Genomic DNA, 19,667 nt, shown 5'->3' with positions numbered 1-19,667 from the left:
ATAATACAAGTTTTGGCTCTCATGTTCTTACACAAAGATATATACAACAAGGAAAAAAGGGCAAACCACTGTATTTTATTTTGAGCTAACAAGGTCCATGATTTCAGAAAATAAGAAACATGCAAATAATATACCAGAGCTTATGTTTCTATATAACCAGTAAAAATAAAATAAAATTAGAGAGAAAAGCCTCACTGAATGGGGAACATATCAACTGCAAAGAAAAGGTAGAGATAATACAGTTCTATCTTGCCTCAGAAAAAGTTCAAGTGCAAATTCTGGTTTTATTTTTAAAGCAATTTTACTTTTTCTCTTTTTTGGTGCGTTATTTAAAAAAGTTATGTATTGAAAACACCAAATTTAGTAGTTTGGGAAAAAAATCAACAGCAAATTTAATCATATTTGAAAACTACAATTTCTATTTATTGACTGCTAAATGAACTTTGGAAAAAGGGAAAAAATGTATAGAGTGATGTCTCACAGATTACTTTCCCCTCATATAATTTTTAATAAAAATTCTGAAGTTTTGGGGTGGAAGCAAAGTTGACATTTACTGACATTTAGTAGTTAAACTGTAATCCTTCCAGAGAATGAATAGCAGAAAAAGGTGGGGGTGGAAGAGAAGGGAATCAACTTCTGCTCTGATTACACAGAAGAAAAAGTTAAAAAGCATGGAATAAACTGAATGAAAGCACAAACCCAGGAGTATTTGCAGATGAAGCTCTCCCAAACAAGGGGGAGGATGTCAGAGTTGCCAGGAATTCTGATTTTGGGCTCCCTGGCAAACAGGCAGTCAGCTCTGGACCATTACTGGCCAGCAGTCCCACCAAGGTGGGAGAGATCACTGCTCCTGGTGTCTCAGTGACCAACACACCCTGACAGGGATCCATCTGTGTGGTGAGGGAGGTGCTTCATAAATGTAATGAACCCATTTGCTAAAAGCAAACAGAAAATTAGAAGACCCCCATAAGTTTTGAAGCAGGGACACAACTGCTCTGTGCAGATACAAAGCACCAGTCAAGGATTCTGTGTTATCATGCACAGGAATCTAAAGATTGCTACAGTCCACAGGTAGAAGGTATTCCAATGAGTAACTTGCAGATTTAGATTAAACGTGGTATGAAAGTGTAAATTATCTTATTACAGTTAATTTATTTTTTAATTAAAGTTTAAGTATCATTTGAAGCCTTGAACAGACACCTTAATGCAGCCTAATTTCTCAGTAGGGTCACTGCATTAGAAAAGTTCCTCCTATGAATGGTTTCAAGTTAAAAAGGTGAAACTGAGGGAGTTCTATCCTGGTGAGCTCTTTTGCAAAAACACTCAAACCTGGTAGACTTGGGAGCTTTAAAGGATCCTGGTCTTCAGAGAAGGAGAGGAGCCCTTGGTAATAAGAAGCAACACAACCCAGAACATTTATACTAATAATATATTAACAGTGTTAATCTCAGGCAAAGAGCATTTAATGCTCTTGTGCACATGAAGGGGGAATGACAAGCAGCAGTCTCCTGGTAATCCCCTGCACAGCAGGAAACCAAGGGATGATGGGACACATTCATGTTATTAATTTTTAATGTAAAACAGAGCAATGCTCCTTGGTGATGAAGGTGCTGTGTTGTGCACACGGGAAGGTGGTGTCCAGCGGTGACAATGACAACACCTCCCCCTACCAAGCCATTCCTATTTTAACTTGCCCAAATGCAGATGGAAGATCAAGTTTAAAAAACAGAAATTTCCTTTTTGGTCTGCCCAGTCACAGCATCCTCAAGAAGCAGAAATAAATATCTGGAACTTGCATGACTGAGTTAGAAAGCAGTTGTTGAGCACTCAATACAGTCACAGCACCCTGAGTGGCCTCAGGTGGTTGAGTTTAGGGTTTACATAACCAAAACCAGAACACCAATCTCCTCATGAGCTTTGATGCTTGGGATAGATGGCACAGAGGACATGGGAGATGCCCCACACTGAGCAGGATCATGGATGCTTTCCCACACTCCCCTCAGAGATTTCTGTCTCACACTGACTGCCCAGGCTCCAGCTTGGGCCATTCTCCTCCTCCAGAGCTGCCCTCCTGTCAAAGCTGCTCCCTTCTGGCAGGACAGAGGAACAATCCTGGTCTGGTTTTAGACCCAAGCAGTCCTACCCAGTATTTACCTCACATTGCCAAGACTGCCACAAACAGCAAGAAGCATTTAACAACAAATTACTACTGCTGTGTTGGATGTTTCATTGAACCAACACGTGTGAGAACTTTTTCCTTATTTTCCCTGGGAAAATTGGCTTTTGTGCACACAACACAGCATTCACCCTCCCTCACACCCCCACAAGTGATTCAGACAGCAGAGAGGTGGGAAAGACTCAGAACTAATTGCTCTTGTATGAAGTGTTTTATCAATAATGTATACTGCTGTTTTCTGCTCCTCTGAGTGCAGCAAGAGGTCAGTTTGGCAGATCTTGAGTGTCTTGTCCCGTTTCTCAAGAGTAACAGACACAGAGTTAGACACTTGCCTGCCCAAGCCAGGCAGTCACAGCTGTCACAGCAGAGACACCCTGGCAAGCAGGGATTCTGAAATCCAGCTGGAAAGGGAAGTCACCCTCACACTCCCTTCACCTTCACAAGGTCTTTAACAACAGCATCTCAGCACCAGCAAAAAGTTACTACAGGCCTAAGAGACTGGAGAGAAATTCTGGTGGGTTGGTACCAACCCACCAGAATTGGAACTGCTTCCAAATTAATTGACCTTTGCCCGTGTGCCACTCCCACCTTGGCAATCTGCTTCCCTGCACTCTTTGGAGATGCTACTTTGTAGGTTTTCAAACATTAAAAAAAAAAAAAAAAAACTTTAAACCCTCCCAACTAAACATGATAAACCTGGAAAACCACCTAATTCCAGTACACAAGACAGCTGTGCAGATATTTTGCCCTTTGTAAGCATGACTTGCATCCATGAACTCTGATGCAAAGCCAGATACTTGCTAAGAAACTGAAATAAAGAGTAAGAACACAACCAGCTCCCAAAGTAGTTTGCAATTCTATTCCAAGTTCCAGATACAAAGTTTAGCCTTTAAAAGTCAATAGCAGACATGCAAAAATTGAATTAAAACCTGCATTGGGGTGCATGATTTCATCACATATTTAAGCCAGTCTAAAGTATTAACTACCCATGTCTGAAGTTTCAGCTTCTGGTTTGAACTGTCTTTAGCAGTTAGGCTTTACCCTAATTCATATTAAATGTGAAAATAAGAAGCAGAATGTGCCTGAAAGGAACTTTCAATAACATCACACTGTTTTTATTTCCACAGGCCAAGTCTCATAAAGCCCCTTCCTTCCTGCCTTTCAGAAGAAGGGGGGGAAAAAAGGATCTAAATATGAATAGCTGTTGCAAAAAACCTATTTCACCTTATGTTTACACCCAAGTTTGGACAAGTACAAGTTGCCCAGGAAGACACACCATTAACATGAAATTATTGTGCAAGGGATGGACAATACCCAGAGGCACAGCCACCAGCAGAGCTGAGGCCACAGCTCCATTTCCCTCTCCTTAGACAGGAGGATATTGTACCCCTGAAGCAGCAGCACATTCAACACAAGAGAAACAATAATGTGCCTTCTGAAGCTCAAAGTTTCATTATTTATCCTGACAGTTTTGTGTTTATCTGTTGCAACAACAGGATCTGGAAGATCACAGCTAAATTTGTACAGTCTATTAAAACTACAGGGGGTTTCTTCACATTTGAAATGCTCAGAGAAGCTCTGTTTTCTTTCAAGATCTCCACAGCATCACAACCTCTCAGCTCCTGGGGCAATGAATTTCACAGGTTAACTGTGTTTTAGAAATTCCTTTTAAATAATGCAATATTCCCAGGTCAATAGCAGCAAGGCTCAGTTCCCACCCTAGGGAAATGGGTGCCTTGGAAAACCCAACCAAGCAGGTTTAATTGGAGCAGGTTTCACATTACCGAGCAAGGTGAAAGGATTGACAATTTTTCATGTTATCATTCACACACAGACATTGAACATGGGTCAGAAAGAATAGTGCTTTGCTCCCCTTTATCACAAACTTACTGCTGCAGGGTTTGGATGTATGCAAAAGCCCTATTTGTTCACAGAAAAACTCCTTAAAAAGCAGAGGACACAGCAGCGCCCTTACAACAGAGGCTTGAAAGAACAGGAAGCTTCAAAGCATCAAGGAACCACCAAGCCCCATCTACCTCCCAAATGTCAAATTTTGACTGTAAATTGATTGGAAAGGGAAGAGTAGAACAAAATGAAAGGCTTTTACTCTTCACCAAGACAATGGGGACGTTGTGCTGTAGCGTGGCTGCAGCAAGGCCGGTACGGTGGCACAGCAGCTGAGCCAGAAAATGCAGCGCCCTCCCCTCCCTACCTCGGATCTCTGACATCTTTGGTGCTAACAACTCGTTGCTGTGGAAACCAGACTGCCTCTGACAAAGCCACATTGACTCAAAGCAACATGTGGGAAAATGCAATAAGGCCCTGAGAGAAATTAATCCTTTACACGAAAAATAAATACAATTTTGGTTAAGAATTAAGCAAGTAAAGGGGTGTATTTCTCAGAGTCAGAACAACAGGCAAGGATGACACTGGCAAATGTCAGGCCTTGTGGCTCTGGAAAGGGATTTTAAGGACATTTCATCCCTGAAATATGTGTTAGATTCAGGGCTAAGGAGTACACAGGAGTCCAACACAGAACACAGGTGTGTGAGGCAGCTGCTCCCTGTCCAGTTTGAAACTGCTCTCCTTTGAAAACAAAACTCCACCCAGCCCCACCCCGCAGTACAACAGAAGGCAAGGCTGGCACAAAGCAGCACTGAGGGCTTTCACAAGGCCCAGGCTGACTCACACCTGGGCAAAACACCCAGCCAAAACCTCAGCACAAGCCAGGCCTGGCCAGAGATCACGAGTGCTCCACGCCCTGCCATTCCCAAACCATTTATATATCTCAGAAATGCCATCCAAAAATCCCATAAACAATCCAATTTTTTTCTGATTTCTCTGCTTACAACAGTCTCAATAAATCTGTCCTCAGCCTTTGTTGACTCAGATCCCAGGAGCTGCTTTAGGGCCTGTCACTTGGAATGCCAGCATCCTTAAGAGAGTATTCAAGAAAAAAAAATCCTGGGAAAAAGCCCATGGACAAGAGCCAGAGTTTGAACTGGCAAGACTTAAGATCTGTGCACAGTGCAACTTTAATAAGACTGGCTCCTTATCCAGATCATCTGAAATTACGCATAAAGATGGCACACTCAGAGTGATTTGTTTGGGTTTGGGGGGTTTTTAAAACAAATTCAGCAGGCAAACTTCTCTGGAAGAAAAGTTAACTTTTATACAAATCTAATATTTGGGGTTTTTCTTAATACAGGCCATGGAAACTCCAGTGCAAAGTGCCAGGTATCACAAAGATTCAGGAACTGGGAGGCCACTCATGATTTACATGCTGAGCAAGAATCCTCTCCCGTTCACTGCCGAGGTATTAAAATGCTGCAGCGTTACAGCTTAATCTCATTTACGGAGCTTTGAATCATCTTAAGTGCTTAGGAAGTCTGTGTAAAATACCACAATCCCTGCAGTTCATACACCCTAATCCACACAGACCACACCACCAGCTTTCACTGCTGCTGATGGAAAGGAGTTCTCACGGTTCCCATTAGTTAAGCAGGGCAGCTACTGCCCAGCTCCAGCGCTGGCCACATCCCTGCCCCTTCCCTTCCCTTCCCTTCCCATCGGTGTCGCTGTGTCTTCAGAGAGTGCAAGAGCCACACAACTCTGCAGGGCCAAAAGACATAAAACACAAAGCTCTGCAGACAACTGTACTGTTGGTAATAGAATATTACACACCATCCTAAAGTCTGCTGTTCTAAAGACACATCTATCATGGAAAACCAAAACAGGGGAACAGATTCAGGTCATATGAGAAATGGGAAATTCTTCAGGATTAAGCAAAGATCAACTGCAAAAGTATTTAGGGATGCAAAATGCTGCATGATGGTGTAAATAAATCGAAGACTGTATCATTTTTTAAAAGAAAAAATAAATCACTGTATACAGGGAAGGCATTAAAACAGAACACTTCATAGACAAGATATTAATCCACTCACTTCCTCAAATTTGCATTGCCTCTTGCCTCCAATAACAGTGACACCTTCTTTCTCTGTGCTTCCCATGAATTTATCACAGCAGGAACAGAATCTCTGCTTTCTGCTGAAACTGAACTGGCACAAAAGACAACAGGAAGCCATTCATTCTCAGGCCAGGCCACTCTTAACACAGGGTGCTACCACAGAGGAAAATACACTGAGGAAAACGGGATGTGTGTGAGCCTTGACATCCAGGTGTGGAGCTGACTCTTCCCAAATGTTATCAGGTTTTTCCAATCTGGGAATCTCTCTACATGATATGACCACAAGGAAACACACCTGAAATACACTTGTGTTGTAAATGAAGTTTAAAATTCTTGCATCTTGCTCCTTTACACTTAAGCTGATTTGCAAAATCCAGTTACCTGCAACGAGACTCCCACTAGCACAAATCAGCGAGGTTTCCTTTGCTTAAATGGCACAGAGGATTTGTACTGTAAAGCGAGGAGGGGGAGATGGAGAGGAGCCCTCTAGTCCGAGGAGGGAGTCGCGATCAGCGGTGTCTGACCGAGGCACCCGCGTGCTCTGCTCTCAGCACCCTCCCCGCAGCTGAGTCACTCACTTATCGGGAGCTTTATCGGGGCTTTGAACCTGGCAAGGCGGGAACACGCCTTGATCTTCCCCAGCTTTGTTGCCGTGCAAGTCAGGCTGGAACGTGTGCCGGCTTGCTGAGAGACCGGGGGAGAACAGAGAGGTGCAAAGTAGCATCAACATAGTTCTGCTTTTTCAAGCTGACTTAATGGTTTATAGCATTTGGCTTTCTGTTTCTGCTTCTTAGGCTTAATTAATTGCCATTTAATAAAATGAATTTATTACATATGGTTCCATTATTTCAGACTGAGCCCATATTTTTATTTTTTTTATTATTTGCTATATTTCAAATAAAGAGCAGACCAGTCAAGAATGTCAAATCTTCAAAGTAAATGGATAAGTCCTCGTTTTTTAAAAATTAACTAGTCCAACTGACACTTTGAAAGGTGCCAGTCTGGCCCCAATAAGTACAAAGTGCTCAAAGACTCTGGTCTTGAATGACTCACTGGTTTAAAAACAATTCTTGTAGCAGTAGAAACGACCCACTTTTTAATCGACTGGAAGTTATTTTAGGTATTTTATGCATATTTACATAATAGTCACCAAGATTGGCACTGAAGGATAAAACTCAAGGACCAGTCTGATGCTATCCATATTTTAGGCACTCTGTGTAGACAGGGCTGCCATTTCACTGGAACTCATCTGAACTCCTGTTCATTCTGTGCTGTATCCAGCTTTGATCTACAGCACAGCCCCCAGACTTTGTTACGGACCAAGCTGTGCTACTGACACTGAATTCACTGTAGCATGAGCTAAAGCAGCATAAACCCTCTGCAGGGAACACGGTAGGTAAGAGAGAACTACAGAACACTTCACTAGGAAGTGCTGATTGCCCCCAGAAACACACAATCATTCCAGAAGAGCTGCTTCACCCTGGATAAAGCCTGTTACACTTGCTTCCCCAAACTGGCATCACAGTTCTAAGCTTAGCACACCATTATTCTTCCTTATGCCAAAAATGTTGAAATGTTTCATTCCTAATCTGGCATAATTCTCTTCTAAAAATGCAATCTGCAGCATCTCAGAAGATTGGTAACATTTCCTATTCTACAAGCAATCATCAGCCTAAAATAACCTTCACTTTCACTGTGTGCAGTGCTTTCTCCACTGCTGCATTATTTTCCTTGGTCATTATCTTACTTCGGGCAGCAAGCAGGGTATTTTACAAGCACCAGCTATTTAGATAATTTGCAAAACAAATACTTTGGACTGTACAGGCTCCTGTTTGTGAGCAATCATGACCTAGCTCCAGGGTAAACTAACTGGAAACAGACTATCCCAATAATAGCTTTTGCAGAACTATTTAATGTAATCAGAAACATTAAAACTGAGTGGGAGACAGAAACATAGCTCAAGACTAAATGAAACTGAGGCAGAATGCCTGTCTCTGTCCACAGCAACTCACCTATGGAAAGCAGAACAACATTCTCTAGATAGTCCTATGTGCAGGTCCCAAAAATAATTTTGGGAAGGACTTATTTTGCAAAATTTTTACCTCCATTACCTGTTTTATTTTCTTCTGAGAAGAAAGTTGTGCTAACACTCTTATGCATAGCAGCAGAGACTCCTACTCTACAATTATTTCTATCGTTCACTAAATATTCTCCAAACCTAAAAGGCAAGGAGGGTGTTCAATTTTTTGTTTGCTTTTTGCTTTATTTAACATTTGGGCTATGCCTATTTGTCTTCAAATCAGCAAGTTACAGTCACTTTTCTGCTGGCACAGAGCAGCACAAGACATTTTCCATGAGGCAGGGGATGGCTCAACTCCCTATGTATTCCAGAGGATGAGGTCTGTGTGTAGATGTGGTACCTGGGGACATGGTTCAGTGGTGGGCTTGGAAGTGCTGGGTTAATGGTTGCACTTGATCTTTAAGGCTTTTTCCCAACCTAAGCAATTCCATGAAGTAGCAGGTCCATTGATACACCCTCCACCTGAGCCTGCAAGTGCTGGGTGGCTGGAGGATCTGCAGCACACAGGGCAAGTGCCCAGTGCTTGGGGGGAAGCATTTTACCACTGCTGCTCAGGAGTTACCCATCCCCAAAGTGTCAATGCACCCATAACCAAGGTACTCAGCTTTTCTGAAGTTCCAAGGGTCTTTGTTTTGTGGCTATGCCTGAATTTTCTTTCCTTTTCTTCAGGAGAGAAGCACCACCTCTTTACTGAAGATAAATAGTATGGCAATGATGTCTAACACTGTTTTTATATCCTGAAACATCCACCAAAATCCTGAAGTTGCAGATGCAGAGAAGCCCCAATACCCTGCAGGAGGCTCTCTACCTCTCTGTTCTCTCTCTTCTTATTATTTCTTAATTCCAGCTCTGAGCCCTTCCTACCATCTTCCACAAAAATAAAGAAGATCATCAAATACATGGAAGTATTATTTTGACACCACTTAGCAGGAATTTGTGCCAAAAAAGAAATGAGGAAGAAGGAAAGAAAGAACAAGGAGCTTTAGGTTGGGTTTTTTTTTCATGGAAGGCAAGTCCCAGGAGTTCACATTTATCCTCACAGGTAAGCAGCTATTTTGGTTTCCTCCTCTGCCTAAAAACAGTGAGGAGTGCAAACACCAGCAGAGAACACTGGGGCAGATGTCAGTGTTAAAGGAGTGGAGGTTAAACTTGCCCTAAAGCCCCAAAAGGTAAAGTGAACAGAAGGGGGCAGGCTGGCAGAGAGGAGATAAAAATAGAAGAGTGACTAGACTTCACTTGACAGCTATTTCTGGATCAACTATGGAAAGAGATCTGAGCAGCTTTTCTATTTGTAAGGGAGGCAGAGACCAAAGCATAGCTGCCTTCTAGAAGGCCACAGTCCCGCACAGCAGTTTTGTTTATGCTTCTGCTTTTCTAAATCCTCGTGTTCTCACTATTTGGAAACAGTGCTCCTCAGCCAAAATGTCATTATGTGTCTAAGTGAGAAACCAGATGAGATTTTCTGGAGCAGGACAGCAATGCCTGTGGCATTTCAATTTAACAGAAACAAAGCTGACAGCACATTGTAAACGGGGCAGCAAATCACAATGCCAAGCAGAGTAAACTAAGCCACACAGTATTTTAGGAAAATAACCAAAACCCTGCAGTATCTCCAAAAGGATGTCTTGTGTTTTCCCACTCCAAAATGATTAATGAAATTCTAACCTGTTCCAATTATGGATACTAACAACAACAACAACAGGGACCTCCCAATTACAGCATGGAGTGCTTGACTGATGTATGGCTCTGGGAATGAATATTTTTGCCTGTTCAAGCCCTTTCCTCTTGAGTACCCCTGCTAAAATTCCTTCCATTGAGTAATTTCTATCCAGACCCTGGCTGTGCTGGCTCTGTTCCCATTTAAAAGAAAACCTGCAGGCAGAAAGCAGTGTGATCTGCCCAGTCAGGAGCTGCTTTAATGGGCAAGTTTGATGAGAAGGGGAACAGCCTATTACACTTTATCTTCAGCAGCAGGAGTGATGTTCTTCCTTTCCCAGGAGCAGGTTACAGCAAGCACTCTCATGCCTGAAGTATTTGTCCACAAATATACATAAATCTCAATGGGTATGTGCAAGCAACCTCCAGAAAAAAATCCATCCAGCATCCCTTTTTTTCATGTTCAACTTGCAGCTCAGTCTCTCCATTTCTCCTTACCTGTCATACCAGTTGGGTTTGCTCTGTAACAGCTTCATCAGTCTCACTTTCTATTCCTGTAAGTGAATGATAACCCTGCCATCACACCTGAGAAGAACGAGCAGTGGCAAGGCCCTGTTGTCCCTACACAGAGAATTCTGCTGTGAAGCTGTTTCTGAATATTTTTTTCCTAAGCTTCTTGTCCCTTTTACATAACTGCTTTGACTGGATGATTTGCTCTGAACTGTCATCTGGAGCAGGTTTGGGACTTGTGTGGCCCAGTTCAGGTTTCACAAGAAACAAAGGAAAAACTTCCTATGAATATTTTCATCCTTGCAAATATCTTCAGGGCTGGGAAAAGATGTTTCTATTCTTGCAAATTAACCAAGCAGAGTTTTTATCCCTCCTTGTTGGATAATCTCCTCACTAGACCATCTTTGCAGAGAGCAGAGGATTCTCTCTGGGCTGCTGGCAGTTTTACTTAATTGCATGTTTAACTTTTTATTCAGCACTTAAACCCATAATGATGAGAAATGCACACATGCAAGCAGCAAACTATTATCTGCCATTCAAACTCCATAGAGAACTTATAAACATCTTAATATTGCTGCCATGCTTCTGTCCTGTTCAGAAGAAAAGTGCACACATTGCACAGCTGGATGGGAAACACGATGACAAACACATTTACAGGGTAAGGTCAGTGATCCATCAGCTATTGCTGACCTGAAATGACTGGAGAAGTGGAACTTTGCTCCTTAATGTATATTAAAAGTTCTGAAAAATCAGCCCACTCAATCAGTGCTAAACACAAACAGGTATTAGAGGCTCCACCAATAGGTTCCTCCAACCCATCAAGCAGAAGACATTCTATCCGGGCACAGCAATTTCCATTCTCTTCTCCCCCTCCCCAACTCTGAGGGCTAAAATAAAAAAATAGTTTCCAGATGCTAATATACATTGGAATATGTTTTCTACTTCATTCCAGAGGTACAAAATTTGCTCTGGAACATAATTGTTGCTACTGGATTGCCTTCTGGAAAGGCAACTTCTGTTTTAAAATGCTTCCAGCCCTTATGACTGCAAACCCTTTGAAGTGTGAATGATCTCTAACCAGCAACAAAGCCACTGAACTCTTCAGAAACAGCAGATCAGCTTCAGCATTAACTATGATCCTTCATCACAGTATGCTAACTTTAGAAATTAATGTTGCCAGCACTGCAGAAGGACCTGATTAATGGCTCATCTCAGAGCTGCAAAGATGTGACACTCCCCATGGCAGGTGCAAACCCCAGCACCTGCAGTCTGTTGTCAAAACCTCCAGTTTCCCTATGATAAACTTCTGTCAGTCAGCTATCTGAAGCTAATACAAAAGAGTGTGATAAACTCCATCAGAGTGTTGGAAACACGTGAATTAATAAGCAAATTATTGTATCATAAGCTTTTCTAGTTCCTCTATTAAATTTTTTCCAGTACCCAAAGCTGCCAGGTATTTCCAGGCTTCTCTACCACAATGCAAAGTTCTGTTTGCTAGAGACCATCCTGAGGCCTTGGCAGAGCCTCCAGCTGAGCCCTGGCAGATCCACTCTGCTCCCAGCACACATGGAGTATGAATAGGGACAGGAAGGATACCTGAGAGCCTCCTGGACCCACCAGATTAACACCAGCAAGGAATCTGTAACACCCATAAGGAATTCTCATGACAATTATGCTTCAGCTGCTTTTAGTCTTCTGGTACTGAACCATCCTGGTTCTCATCCAGGCTGCTTTTTTTCCCAATAATGTGGTTTAAGAGCACCAAGGAAATTTTCAAGTTTAAAAGCTGCAGAACAAAAGGCAAGTAAGCTTTATGCTCTCTAATGAATGGTTATTGCTCCATTTATTTAAGTGGTACTTACCACCATAAATATCTACTAAACTCACTTGCCATACTGGTGTAATCAGTGCTTTCCCAGGAAATAGCCTTTGGTAAATTGATCACAAAAATAAAGGAGGAATACAAATTAACAACTAGAAATGCTCCTTAAGAAAAATCTTCATACAGAGGAAAGACTGAAGATCAATGAACATTTAAGTATTTCACAGCTTAGGCCTATTCACTGCACAAGATCCAAAATAGTTTCCTTTGTGAGTATTGCGTAATATGTTCATTCAAAATCTTACAAGTTTTCTCCCAGAACACACCAAGACACGGTTCTCTCCCCTACTTTCTTGTCTTTTAAATATGAACATGAGAATTTCACAGCTGATAATATTATTCTGGAAACTACACAGAATATTCTGGAAAAGACTCAAGCTGGGACTCCAGTGTTGTGACAGCAAATGTTTCCACATATTCAGATTCTTCACGCATCACTCTTTGGGAAAGGTAAGCACAGAACAAGTAGCTTTTACAGGGAATGAACTTTGGCCTCCAAACCATAAATAAGGAAAAAAAGACAAAACACACATACCTTCAAAGCACATTTCTGGCCTGTCTGCTTGTTGAAACACTCCAGTACCTTGCCATTGATTCCTAACCCTAGCACGCGTTTGGAGAGTTTGTAGTCGTCTGTAACTGCATGTTTTTTTATCTCTAGTTTGACATGGGCTGTTCCCCCAGGCAAGGATTTCACGCTGCTCTTGCTCTCCACACTGCTCTTGCTCTCCACGAGACTCTCTGCCTGGGATTCCTGTTCACCTTCACTTTGTTCCATATCAGGGAAGAGTCTGGGAGGACAGAGATACCCCACAGGAATCTGTCGGGTACCTTCAGCAGAGCCTGTTCTCTAAAGCAATCAAACCCAGTGCTTCAGGCAGTCCATTTGCTCGCCATTTAGTCCTGAGTAAAAATGTAAACACATGTTAGTAATTGATATCAACTAACTGTTGTCCCACCTGACCGCTATTCTCTTAACAAGATGACCAGGTGCCAGAGAGAACACAAGTGAAGGGTCACCTCAGGAAAGCACACTTGAGCCTTACAGACCTGTCACCCCAGTTCAGTACACACAGCTCTCAGGCTGGAGGTATAAATCACTGTTTCTACTGCAACAAAAAGTTACTGAGTAACTGCTGGGTCTTGGACTAACACCACAGCTAAGGTCTGTACAAGAGAACAAGGCTTCGAGCTCAACAACCCTCATCAACCACTTGTTGCATCAACGTTTCATATAGAAATCCTCACAAGGGTCCCCTGCCTCATCCCGACACTCCCAAATTGCACAACAGAACCACGAATACCTGGACTGAACCCCAGAGCGGCACTGCCTGAGGAGGCACCGAACCCTGGGACTGTGCTTTAATTGCCCGGGTCCCCATGCTAGGGGCAGGGACCTCCAAACCTCCCAGAAACTGCAGTCCGTGGAGATGCCATGGCGTGGCTCCCAAAGCCGGGAGGGTCCCGCTGGGGACCTGAGGGGGATCCCCGGGCCGGGTGCCGGTGCCAGCAGCGCCGTTACCAGGAGTGGAGGGGCCGCTCGCTCAGGCCCCCGCGCTGAGGCGGCGGCGGAGGGCGGGAAAGCCCTGAGGCGAAGCCGGGAGAGCGGGGGGCGGCGGCGGCGGGAGCCGGGCGGGGGCAGCTCCACGCCGGAGCTCCATTACCTGCCTGTGGCGGCGCGGCCCCAGCCGAGGCTTCCCGGAGCGGCTCGGGGAAGGCGGGCTCTGCCTGGGTCCGCCCCGCCGCCCCGGGCAGGTGCGCGCCGCCTTCCCGCCCCGAGCCGCGCCGGGCTGCCGGCGGCGGGACCGGCCCGAGCCCCGACAAGCGGCCCGGACTGGGCCGGGCCCGAGACGGGAGCGGGAGCTGCCTCGTGTTCAGCTTCCACTGCTCGGGCTCCCCTGGACAACCCTGGTGGGGAACAACCCCCGCGGTGGTTTTAAGGTGATCTAGGGCGGCGATTTAAGGCACGATATTAATTTATTGGGGTAAACGGCCCTGCTAGAGGGGGGAAATGAGGCTGCAGCGGCGGCGGCTCCGGGCTGGTACCGCAGCGCGCCCGCGCGGTGGCACCGCCGGCCCTTCCCCCGATGGCTCCTCGGGGAAGGAAGAATCGCCACGCTCGCTCCGAACCCTGTGTTAAACGGGCTGTTACAGGGAGATGAGATAGCGGGCAGTGATCCTTCAGGCGCTTGGCTACCGGAAGGCTGCTCTCACTTAATGCAGTCACTGAACGCGACCAAAGATGCAGTCAGTGTTTCTCGGCACTTTCGGATGCACAGTCAGGATGCACTAAAAGAGATGGTTCCCACAGCAACTGTCGCTCATCAGTGGTGCACAGAGTGTGGTTCCAGGGATGTGAAATGCTGAGCTTTTTTCCCTACATGTGAAGATGAGTCATGCATCGAAATGGAGCTGTATTCGTATCACTGGAAGGAGCTTAAAGTTCACATGCTTTACAAGTTAAAAATACATTTGTCATTTTACGTAACATAATAGCATCTGGAGTTCTAGCAGATAGGAAAATAATTAAAAGGACTAATGAGCCCTTTCCCCAAGGAATAAAAAGTAGTTCAACTTAGCAGGATGCAGATCTGCAGTACATCACCATGTGATGTGATGCTACAGCTATTCTGCCTCAGGTTTCCCTTCCAGGCTTTCAGCACTTCAGCTGCTGGAGGGCCTGGCCCTCTGATTCAGTTCACTTATTCTGGGCTAATCAAATCCCTGAGGAAAACAGCTATTTCCAATCTTTTCAGGTTTAGCTGTCAGCCGTCTTAGTCTGCATCACCTCCCACTGTGGTAGTCTCAGAGAAATGTATCTGTAACTGTGAGCTCCCAGGTTGCAAACCTTCAATAATATCGTTCTGTGGCCACCAGCTTGCTCTGATTTTCCTTCCCATGCCTTCTCCCTGTCACTGCTTTTCTGTTTGTCCTGGATGGTAACTTCCTTCTCTTTGCAACAGGTAACTATTAGTTCTCTTCTCTGCACTCAGTCACTGGGGGCCAGACCCTTCAGAAAACTCCTAAATCTCTCCACTCTCTTCTGCATTTTTTATTTTGAAAACCATACTCGCTCACACCTATCTGTAGCTCCCATTCCTTTGGAATCTTTGGATCTTTCCATGTAACTCTCACCCAAAAGCCCACGGCTGCCCAAAGCAGGCAGGAGTTACACTGACTAGCACATTGAAGCTGGTAGAAGGCGATTTATGGCTCTATTCTAAGAAATATTAAATGTTGTAAAAATTCCAAGCAGATGTCTACTGAAGGGGTTGCTATTTTCTATAGTGTGTCAGAAGTAAGGAATTTCATTAAGAAACTATGACTCTAACTATTACAAGAATGAGTTTCTAAAAAAATAAGCTGTGCATGGAAAGCAAGGAAGAAAGATGAGGGAATGAAACAGGATGTGTGAAATTAGTTGGTTCTACATGTTTCAGTTATGAGCCATCTCCTGATGAGAAGAGTTATGGGGACAATAGAAACAGGGACAATAAAAACCACTTTTTTGAAGTCAGAGGAGTATCTCACTGGATGAAAAGCTTGTTTGGGTTCACCACCTGATGTTGCCTGGATATGCTCTTGGCAAAGCTCATCATTTTACCAGCAACCAGTAGTAAGTTTAAACAGGGCAAAACAGCTAAAACCCCATGTGAATCATGGTTAATAAGGCCTTACTTCAACCCTCTGCTCATTTCAACCACCACAAACTCCTAAAAAGCCTTTCTAGCATCAGCCCAAGTATCAGACAGCCTCACTCTACACAAGGATGACCCCAAAATAAAAAGCAGCTCCTGAAGCCTCTCTTGGTGCTCATGGCAGGTGGAGCTCCATGAGCATCCTCTGGAGATGCTGATGGAGAATACACTGACAGGCCCACTGCAGCTCCTGGAGCCAGGGGATGTTTTTCACCCAAACAGATGTTTTTATTTATTTATTGATGTTTGCCTTTTGAAGTTAAAAAAGCCCTATAACAGTACTATTACAGGCTAAGAGCCCACTACAGGAAAAGTTCTTTCATCTTCACAAAAATCCTCAACACTGTAAATTAAACATTAATCCTACTTTTACCAGAAGTCCCCAACTGCAACAACATAGAACAACTTAAATTTCAAAAGAGAATTTGGTGTAGCTCAGTTATGCCTGCTTTGTCTCAAAATAAAACACAGCTTATAGGAGAAAATATCGAGGTCCTCTTCTTTCAATGAGCTTAGAGGCAGCAACCCCTTTCCTCTAACCAGTGTCTTAACCTGGTGAAGCTTTTTATTTTAGCCAGCACACAGTTTGGATATGTTCTCCCTGATTTTATCATGTCTTCAATATCACAGATACTTGCTTTACAGACAGACAGCACCACTCTGTTTTAACAGAGAAGGTTAATTTTGGCTGTTTCACTGGGTATTTTCACTGCCTTTTTATTGGGCGGTAGCGATTCAATAGCTGGGATCAAAGATATTTCAGACTTTCAAATGTCTCATTTCCCAATAAAAATGAAAGGAACTGAATTTGCTGTCATCTGGAGAGCTAGGAAAGCTGATGTCATCAAACGTTCTCTGAGGGGTGGCAGATCTTGAGGAGTGATACCTGAACGATACAGGGATCTCAGTTTCCTTATATACAAAAGTGCTTTGCTTGGTGGTCAGCCCTTTGATAGCAATGTTTCATGGAAATAGCTGTGATACAAAAATTATCAGCTGAAAAACAGTGACTTGTTTTTCTGAAACTTTGCTTTGTCTGAGTAACAGCTCTCTATTTTTTTCTGCTGTTATGAGAAATCCACACTCACGGGATGCATTATACAGATGTCACCAAAGAGAAAATCCTCTGTACTGTCAGGTTGAAGTGAGGACACGGCTTTGTCTGGTTGGGCGGTTGCAACAACCTTATTAAATCCCCCAGGAAGTTCTTCAGAAACTGCAGCTGTGATATTAAAAGAAAGAAAGGGCAGCTCTACAGAGTAACATTTTGATAAGAAGGAGAACAAAAGCAGTCTCTTGTAGGATCTTCAGTTTAGACTGTCATGTACACAGTGGTCTGAAACACAAACTATATGCATGTTTTTTCGCCTGTCTTTTGGCTCTGCTCTGGAGGTGTCTGTCTCAGACTTATCAAAAAGGCATGAAAAAAAACCAAACTCAAAAAGCTCATCAGCAAACAGCCTGGCTCTTTTCTCTCCTGGCTGACACAAAACCAGGTTTATAAAGCTTTCATAGGCAATGATCTTTACTGATGCTTTGTTGCTAGAACAACTTCTCTTTTACTCTCAACACCCTCTGTCCTTCTGTCCATGGGATTATAACATGGTTTCCAGGAGGAATTAAAATTCTGCTATGAAGCAGCTTCTAGTTAAAGAAACAGAAGTCTTAAGAACATCACTCTCACCATGTGGAGAGCCTGTCCTGGTACCTGACTTTGTTCCTCAAGATTAATTCCTCTATGTTAGCACATAGCAGGTATTTTCCTATAGAAACACAGACGAGGATAGAAAAGCTGCTTTTTCATGCCTGGCTTCAGACACCCTATTACAGGTACCTTGTCTTGGTCATTGAGAAGGTTTTGGGAGGCTCCATCTATGTTCCTCCACAGTTTATGATGGGGGAGTCAGAGAGATACCAGCCGAACGTTTCCCTTTCAGCAGATATGAAAAAAGATACATTTTTTCACAGAAGAATCATAAATCAAAAGTATAAAAAAACCTTCTAATCTGTCTACAGGAGATGGTGCTTCATTTTATGCTGCAGTGGAGCAGAAGAAATTAATCTCTTTCACTGAAACATCCTGCAACTAATGGGTATGACAGCATTACCCGGTAGTCCTGGGGTGGCCTTCCAGATCACTCAGCAATACAATTTTTGCAGCACTCGAATCAAGCAGCAAAACTCCTAGCTGATGCCACAGTGCCATCACCTTCTAGGTCACCATGTGCCACAAGCCTCAGGACCACAAATCTGCTGAGCTCCTTCTAATAACCCAGGGTATTTTTCCACAGCTTGAAATAAAACCCATTCCTTTCTGCACATCCTACTTCTCATGGAGCCAGCTCAGATGTCCCTGTATCCATGGCACAGCTCACCCACACCCTGGAGACTCCTCCATTGTTACTCACCAGGTTGGGAAATCAAAACCACACCATTAAATGCACCACCTGTTGTCGATTACAGGAATTGGTGTGTCCTGCTCGAATAACGAGCTGGCCCCTCTAAACAAGGAACAGCTGCCTGTTTTTGGTAACGTTGGGTCACTCACTGGGGTTTGTTACACTAGAGCTCAGGGTAAGGGCCAGGCAGTAACCAAAGGGGTGACTTTCAGTCTTTCAAGCTCTGGTGAAGGTAAACCAAGTCCCCAGGCACACAGACCCCTCTCAAGAGTTACGATTCTGAATGTCACTTTTCATTTAGACCAACTCTACAAGATCACAGCAATGTCCAAATGTCCAGAAGAAGTCGTGTAACACCCACAGCGGGAAGGGGCTCTGGCCACCGGTTTTCCCAAGCACACATTTAGCAGCAGATGGTGCTGTTGTGTCAGTGAACTTTCCTGAGGGACTTACTGCCTCACTATTTCTGGATTTACGGAAGACCCTGCCTTTATTGGGAGCTTTGAGCTTTCTTTGACGCCTTTCATAACTAAAGCCTAGCATTCAATGATATCACTCAACAAGATTTCTTGCTACCTTCTCTATAATGTCCTTATTATTCAAGGCAGTACTCTGGAAAACCATTTGTATGAATATAAACTGGCTTTAAACAACTAATTTGTGTGAACGGCAGCACTTGATATTGACTGTGCAGGGCCTGGGACATCGGGCACATTGTGCTGTTCCCCTCTTGGGGCATTGCCCTGTGCCCGAGAAGTGCCAATGAGCACAACGTTCATGTCGAGTGATGAAGCACTGCTGAGTGCTCCTGACTTCAAACCGATCACAGATTTCTTAGATAAAACAGCCCAAGCATTGGCCTGAATATTTTTTTGAGGTGGTCCCCTAAAGAGGTTTCCAGTACAAGTGTAATCTCCTTTCATTGATGCGCACACCCATCGGATGCTTGGAGACAATGCCCGTCTCTCCGGGTCCGGCAGCACCGTGAGCAGAGCGGCTCGGGGCGGTGACTGCGGCTGGAAAACCAGCGCGGGAGAGCGGGACGGGTACTGGGAGCACTGGGTAGCGCAGCCCCCGCTTCTGCGGGGCTGTTCCCCTGCACAGTGCTGAGAGTGCCTTCCCTGCGCCCGAGATCCACACGGCTGCTCAGCCCCCAGCACAGAGCCCGCACTAAACGCCTCCTCCAGGCGAGGATCGCTAGATGGAGCCCAATTCTAAGTGAAAAAAAGATGCAGACAGAGCCTCAATGCCGGAGCCGGGCTGTGCTGCTCCTGCTGGCACACCAAGCTGGGATCTCAG

The 19,667-nt window shown here is 44.2% G+C and overlaps 1 protein-coding gene across 4 annotated transcripts in view; it reads right to left on the bottom strand.

The window, feature by feature from the left end:
* MAPKAPK3 (MAPK activated protein kinase 3) overlaps positions 1 to 19,667 on the bottom strand; it is a 54,338-nt gene that overhangs the window by 32,997 nt on the left and 1,674 nt on the right. Inside the window, exons 1-2 of one of the 4 annotated variants that reach the window (XM_074550054.1) lie at positions 13,940 to 14,316; positions 12,807 to 13,174 (exon numbers count right to left, since the gene is read on the bottom strand). In XM_074550054.1, the coding sequence (XP_074406155.1) occupies positions 12,807 to 13,049 (243 nt within the window). In that variant the 5' untranslated portion in view covers positions 13,050 to 13,174; positions 13,940 to 14,316. The other 3 variants (XM_005485525.4, XM_005485526.4, XM_074550055.1) reach the window with 3 other exon arrangements.

This window comes from Zonotrichia albicollis, chromosome 12, assembly GCF_047830755.1.
Source record: "Zonotrichia albicollis isolate bZonAlb1 chromosome 12, bZonAlb1.hap1, whole genome shotgun sequence".
Lineage (NCBI taxonomy): Eukaryota > Metazoa > Chordata > Aves > Passeriformes > Passerellidae > Zonotrichia > Zonotrichia albicollis.
Note: the sequence above shows the minus strand (reverse complement) of the source record. Positions and strands in the feature narration are given on the sequence as shown.